The following is a 6,593-nucleotide window of genomic DNA, read 5'->3' as shown; positions in this document are numbered from 1 at the left end:
AAGTTCATTCTATTGAAATTTTCCATATATTTACCATTTTGTCAATGAGTAATATAGATGAAACTATAACATGGCAAATAGAAATATCACTCGGCCTTTTTAAAGTTTAGGTAATTTACAATTTTAGTTATCATAAATCGTATCTATCTGTTATGCAACATAATGTATTTCATTTCGTAATTCGCAGCAGCTTTTTGTTTTTCATTTATCTATTTTCAACCCATAATGGTTAAAATTGTGAATATTTTAATGTGATTTGATTAAGAATATACGTATGCACAATAATTAAAAATCTTTATGGTATCCAGTGTCTATTCGATAAAATAACTAGCTGGATACTCTAAATTATTGTAGTTTAATTTCAATAATATATTTAAAACCTAGTTATCATATAACTTACAAAAGTGCGAGTTGTCAGATTGTCTTTATTTGTTTGATTTCAAAACCTGCGGGGAATTCCAAGTCAGAATTTGGGCACATCTTCTTATCAATTCTAAATTTATAGTTATCTTTATGTATATATTTGCATATATTTGTTATTTCAAAAATGTCATAGAGGAAATTGGCAATTAAGAAATGACAACAGCTATCTATAATCAAATGAAAATGTAAATTTTAGCATGTTTTTTTTTTTTATTTTCAAAAGCATTAACTTTTAAAGAAATTCTTTACTTATGCATAAAAATACAACTGTTTTATCCTGAAATGTGTTTTCATTTTCTTCATTCTCCTCACTCTCCTCGTATACAGTCACGTACATATTTTTTTTCACTTTATTTTCACCAATATATTCTTTTTTTTTTTAAATAATCAGCTACAATCATGGTAACCAAAGTCCACACAATCAATATTAGGGACGACGACGATGTGTTAAGCAAAACTGATGCAATAACATCATCAGAGGATGATGAGGAAAAAAGTTTGTGTATGAGACTTCTAAAGATGTGGAAGACATTTGGAGACAATACAAGCATGCATGGTCTTGGGCGCGCCACAAACAGTTCTAGAATATGGAAGAAAGTTGTATGGACAATTCTGGTTCTAGTAGCTGCCGTATTTTCTATCAGAAATTGTTACGAGACTTTCCAAGATTATTTTAGCTACCCGGTAACAACCTCAGTCATCCCGACAATGGAACCATTTTTTTACTTTCCTTCCGTCACGTTGTGTAACCTGAATCCGTATCGTTATCATTATCTGAAGCAAGAAATAAGAGATGCAATTGAGGAGGACATAATGGTGAGTTATTATCAAGTAAAATTGTACGGCGTTAGATATAAATGACTAAACTGTTCAATCTAGTAATGCTGCTATGTGGTCTAGTGGTATGACACTCGCTTTCGGATCGGAAGGTCCTGGGTTCGAGCCTCGCTCAGCGCATAGTTGAGTCCTTGGAGAAGGCTCTTTACTCACATTCTCCCACCGTACTCAGGTGTAAAATGAGTACCTGGCCGTTAACAGCGTTGTCTCTGTCCCAAAAATTTGTAATATCGCCTGACAGGCGTCATGTCTCGTCCTACATGTTATGTGTTGCTGTTGGCCATGGACCCCTTGTAAAGTGCTTTGAGCACGTTTAGTGGATGTTGCGCTATATAAAAGCTCAAGTTTTTTTTTTAATGTGTCTTGTTTTGATTTGTTTTCTTTTTAGGGATTTGTAACTCTTTTATGTTATTTCACCGCCAAAATAAAAAAGTGATATACGTAATTATAGTCAAAGTATTTTCTTCTAACAATCTAGCATTTTTTAATAATAACATAAAATATAATTAAGAACATGAAGGAGTTTCCCAGATAGCAGTAACAGATTCAATAGTGATTTTTCCCTGAAGCTCATCTGAAACGATCAAAAAGTCGGCTAGTCAAACAATGAAACCGCCAAAGGAGTAAGACAAGGGGGTCCTCTCTCAAAAGGCTACAAAATAAGCATTACTATTTCTTTAAGAATTAGCAATGGCGTAACTAGTATATTAGAAGGAAGAGGTGATATTCAAGACCACTTGTCACAAAGAGATCGTAAAGCTCATAATCAATCCAGATCATCCTAATTCCAAAAAAAAAAATCGAAAAAACATCCGTGCTAAATGAAGGACATATCTGGGAGATCTTTTAAACATGAACTGAAATAAAGACACAAACTTCAACTAATTACTAATTAATCGAATTCGAGTGAGATGAGCTAAAAGACTCAGTAATTCAAGAGGTCTTTTTATCCGAGATTGGGAGAAATTTTCAGCTCACTTTGTCGTTTACCTTGATAAAAACAACACACACAAACACACACACACACACACACACACACACACACACACACATCATCGAAAATATCAACGAAATAATGGTTCGGCAGATAAGGTGCTGTTCAGGAAATGGAAAACACCCAAACCATGGATATCGGGCGTAATACTTAAACTTTGTGATAAAAGAAGACACAAAATAAATAAATAAAGATGGGGCAAATGAATATCGTACAACCAACAATCTTATACGGAAAACAATAAGGGGTGGTAAAAATCAATTAATAAATTAACAATGCATGGACTCTGAAAAAGAGTTGATTATAGGAAGCACCCGAAAAGTACAAAGCACCCTGAACCATTTAACAAGTCATCACACTATCAAAACTTTAATCATTAAAGACAGCGAACGGAGGTTTTTGACAGAGAGTAACACCAAATCTTTACTGATGGACAGAATACTACAAGGATATGCACAACCACTGAAATGATTATGATATCAACATAATCAACGAAAAATTTAAAATAACACAATCTTCATAATTGCTATTATTAAAAGAGAAGAAGTGGAGAAAGCTACTGGTAACCCTCAAGACCATTTACGTCCTGGATAGGACAACACTTTAGCCAATTTATAAAACCGTGGAGGTGACAAGCTTACTGACATCATGACAATACTCCGTCAAAAACTTCGACAGAAAAAATGGCTTTAAATGGACTACATTCTTACCATCCCACTCCGCAAGAACAACAACTTCCGACAATCTTAAAACAATACAATCAGTTTGATGGTAAACTATTATTGCTAAGAATAATACTCGTTTGTCTGAATCTAAAGTACATCTTGAAAAGGAACAATCAGGATTCAGACCCAGAAGAAGTACTGTCAATTTAAGTATCAAACTTCAGAATCTGAATTGAAAAACATGAAATGCAAACATCACTCACTCACTCACTCAATCCCATGACCGGATGGTCGTCGGGGGGACTTGCGTGATGCAGAAGTTACAGTCTTCCTCCATGCCTGCCTGTTGCTAGCCCTATGTAGCAGCTCCGGGACCGACATCTCTGTCCATTCTTTTATATTGTCCAGCCACATCTTCTTTGGTGCCTTCTTCTGCGCTGGCTTTCGACTGCGCCCTGTCCTGCTCAAGCTATCGTGTCGAGTATGGTGTCCAAACCAGGACAGTTTTCTGCGCTTCACAGTCACTAGAAGAGGTTCATGTGAGCCTGCCCGAGCTTCTATTTCTTCCAGGACGTCTTCGTTTGTGCGATGCTCCGTATATGACACGCGTAGTAGTCTTCTATATCACTTGCTTTCAAACGCCCTTATGCACCGTTGTGCATTCATTGTAAGTGTACAGGCTTCGCATCCGTACAACAAGGTTGACAACACCAGTTATTTATACAGTTTGACCTTTACATTAAGACTCATGATACTATTCCAAATCTTTGTTAATTGAGTCATCACTGATGTTGCCATTGCAATTCTCTTTCGAATTTCAATTGTGCTAGTCCCATCTTTGCTTAGTGTCACACCTAGATATTTGAATGTCGTGACCTCTTTTAGTTATTCATTTCCCCCTGTGATGTTTGTGTTGCTTTTTGTGTTGCTGTTCACCAAGATTTGTGACTTTTCGGTACTTATTTCCATTCCATGCAAACGTCAATTACTATAATTGTATCGTCGTTAGGAAGACTTTTGATATGGTGTTGCACGACGGATTATGACACACACTACATGCATTTGGAATAGAACAGGGGCTGGTAACATGACAGAGAATCTCTACAAAAGGTGTTTCTCTGACTGGACCACAAGAGTCACTCCTGTCGAAAATCAAAAGAAGAGAATTGTCTGTGTTTGGCCATGTTTCTCTTCAGAAGAGATTGGCAAAGATTATTATAATTGGATGAAGGCAAGCAAGTACAGGATGGACAATATAAGGGAGTGGACAAAATGGACAAAACAGACAGCCCAACACTAATGGGGAAAGCTGAGGTCAGATTTAAATGAAGGGCGCTTCCCATAAAATCACCTCTCATATCTCGTAAGACCACATCGGTCAAGAAAATTAGTGAGTGAGTGATCATTAAAGATGAAGCCCTTTGATTTCTTCCTCTATACAATATTTCAGACAGAATGTAGGCGAAACAAAAATCTCCAATTCTAAAGCATGACACAAAGACACGGAAAACACACAAAATATTTAGCAGCCGGGGTAAGAGATGGGATAGAAAAGATAGCAAGACTAAGTTTTTATAATGATTCCATCGGCCCAGGCGTGGCAAAACGTTTCAAAGCCCACAGACAATTATGTTGTGCTGAAAAAGAGGAAATTTGAGCTCAATTGATGCGAAGATTATGATTATGAAGAAGAAGAAGATGATGATGATGATGATGATGATGATGATGATGATGATGATGATGATGTATTATTATTGTTATTATTATTATTATTATTATTATTATTATTATTATTATTATTATTATTATTATTATTATTATTATTATTATTATCATAATTATTATTATTATTATCATTATTATTATTATTATTATTATTATTATTATTATTATTATTATTATTATTATTATTATTATTATTATTATTATTATTATTATTGTTATTATTATTATTATTATTATTATTATTATTATTATTATTATTATTATTATTATTATTATTATTCACAGGCCGGTAAATCGGTGCAATATCAACAGGAACATTTCTTTAGTCTTTTCAACTCAAACTACAATGTGTCCGATTTACCTCAGAATATTACACACTCGATGAAAGAAATGCTAGTTGGCTGTCAATTCACCGGGGTAAGAAAGAATAATATAGAATGTTCCTCCAATAAAGCAAATTACAGGACCTACTACTACTACTACTACTACTACTACTACTACTACTACTACTACTACTACTACTACTACTACTACTACTACTACTACTATTACTGCTACTACAACTACTACTACAACTACTGTCGCCGATACTACTACTACTTCTACTACTACTACTACTACTACTACTACTACTACTACTACTACTACTACTACTATTACTACTACTACTACTACTACTAATACTACTACTACTACTACTACTACTACTACTACTATAATAATAATAATAATTATTATTATTATTATTATTATTATTATTATTATTATTATTATTATTATTATTATCATTATTGTTACTTCAACGTATGATACTACTACTACTACTACTCCTGCTGCTGCTGCTGCTACTACTACTACAACTACTATAATAATAGTAAATAGTAATAATAATAATAATAATAATAATAATAATAATAATAATAATAATAATAATGATAATAATAATAATAATAATAATGACAATAATGATGATGATGATGATGATGATGATGATGATGATGATGATGATGATGATGATGATGATGATGATGATGATGATGATGAAGATTGATTATGATGATGATGTATCATCTTATTTTTCACCAGAGGGAAAATTGCAATGAATCGGATTTCATTGAAGTACCCAATATCCAGAATGGTCTATGCTTCACCTTCTTTCCAGTTAATAATTATTGGTACGTTGGAGCTATTATTTTCTCTTGATTATGATTAAAAATATATAGAGTTCTATTCGCTCATCCTCGAGATATTTTTTTTCTTTATAAGGTCCCCTCGAGACCTAAGCATGAGCAGTCCACATTCATCCGAGAGACGGGAATTGATGAGAATGTGTAGTAAAGTAAAGGGAGTAAAAATGTGTCTTTAAAAATATACAAGACAAAGTAAATGACGTTACGGCCTTTTTTTGTTTACCTGAATCGGGGCAAATACCGAAACGTCGTTTACTTTATTTTACTATACAGTAATAGTGAATGACATAATCAGTCGGATGGTGAAAAGGTTTGCACTGAGATATTGCCAATTTTAGTTAGTAGGTCAATTTTTATCAAAATGAGTTCTTGTCATAAATGATTAAATTAACCCTTTCTGTTCATCTTCAGGAAATATCAAAACTTAATTTCACTTCTAAATTTTTTTTACAGCTAGTCAAGTTGAAAAAGTATGGAATTTTAGAAAAAATTGCTGGATATCTTTCCCACATATCTAATCATAAATGTTCAAGAAAAATCACCCAGAGAGAGAGAGAGAGAGAGAGAGAGAGAGAGAGAGAGAGAGAGAGAGAGAGAGAGAGAGAGAGAGAGAGAGTTATTAGTCGCTCAACACAAAAATTATTTGAATTTTCATTTTCTTTTTTGTTTTTCAATTTTTTCTTAAGTAGTTCCAAAAAATCCGGTTACTTTTCTGGGGAGGAGGGGGGGGGGGGGGGTATTTGCTGTTGAGTAGAATGC

At 33.7% G+C, this 6,593-nt stretch overlaps 1 protein-coding gene across 1 annotated transcript in view; it reads left to right on the top strand.

The window, feature by feature from the left end:
- The first annotated feature begins 827 nt into the window (after positions 1–827).
- Positions 828–6,593, top strand: part of LOC144963457 (epithelial sodium channel subunit alpha-like) — a 12,306-nt gene continuing 6,540 nt past the window's right edge. Inside the window, exons 1-3 of the mRNA XM_078897540.1 lie at positions 828–1,239; positions 4,930–5,061; positions 5,731–5,819. Of these exons, the coding sequence (XP_078753666.1) occupies positions 928–1,239; positions 4,930–5,061; positions 5,731–5,819 (533 nt within the window). The 5' untranslated portion in view covers positions 828–927. The remainder of the gene's footprint in view (positions 1,240–4,929; positions 5,062–5,730; positions 5,820–6,593) is intronic.

Source organism: Berghia stephanieae, chromosome 1 (genome assembly GCF_034508935.2).
Source record: "Berghia stephanieae isolate SIO BIC M18660-M18661 chromosome 1, UCSD_Bste_1.3, whole genome shotgun sequence".
Taxonomy (NCBI): Eukaryota; Metazoa; Mollusca; class Gastropoda; order Nudibranchia; family Aeolidiidae; genus Berghia; species Berghia stephanieae.
Note: the sequence above shows the minus strand (reverse complement) of the source record. Positions and strands in the feature narration are given on the sequence as shown.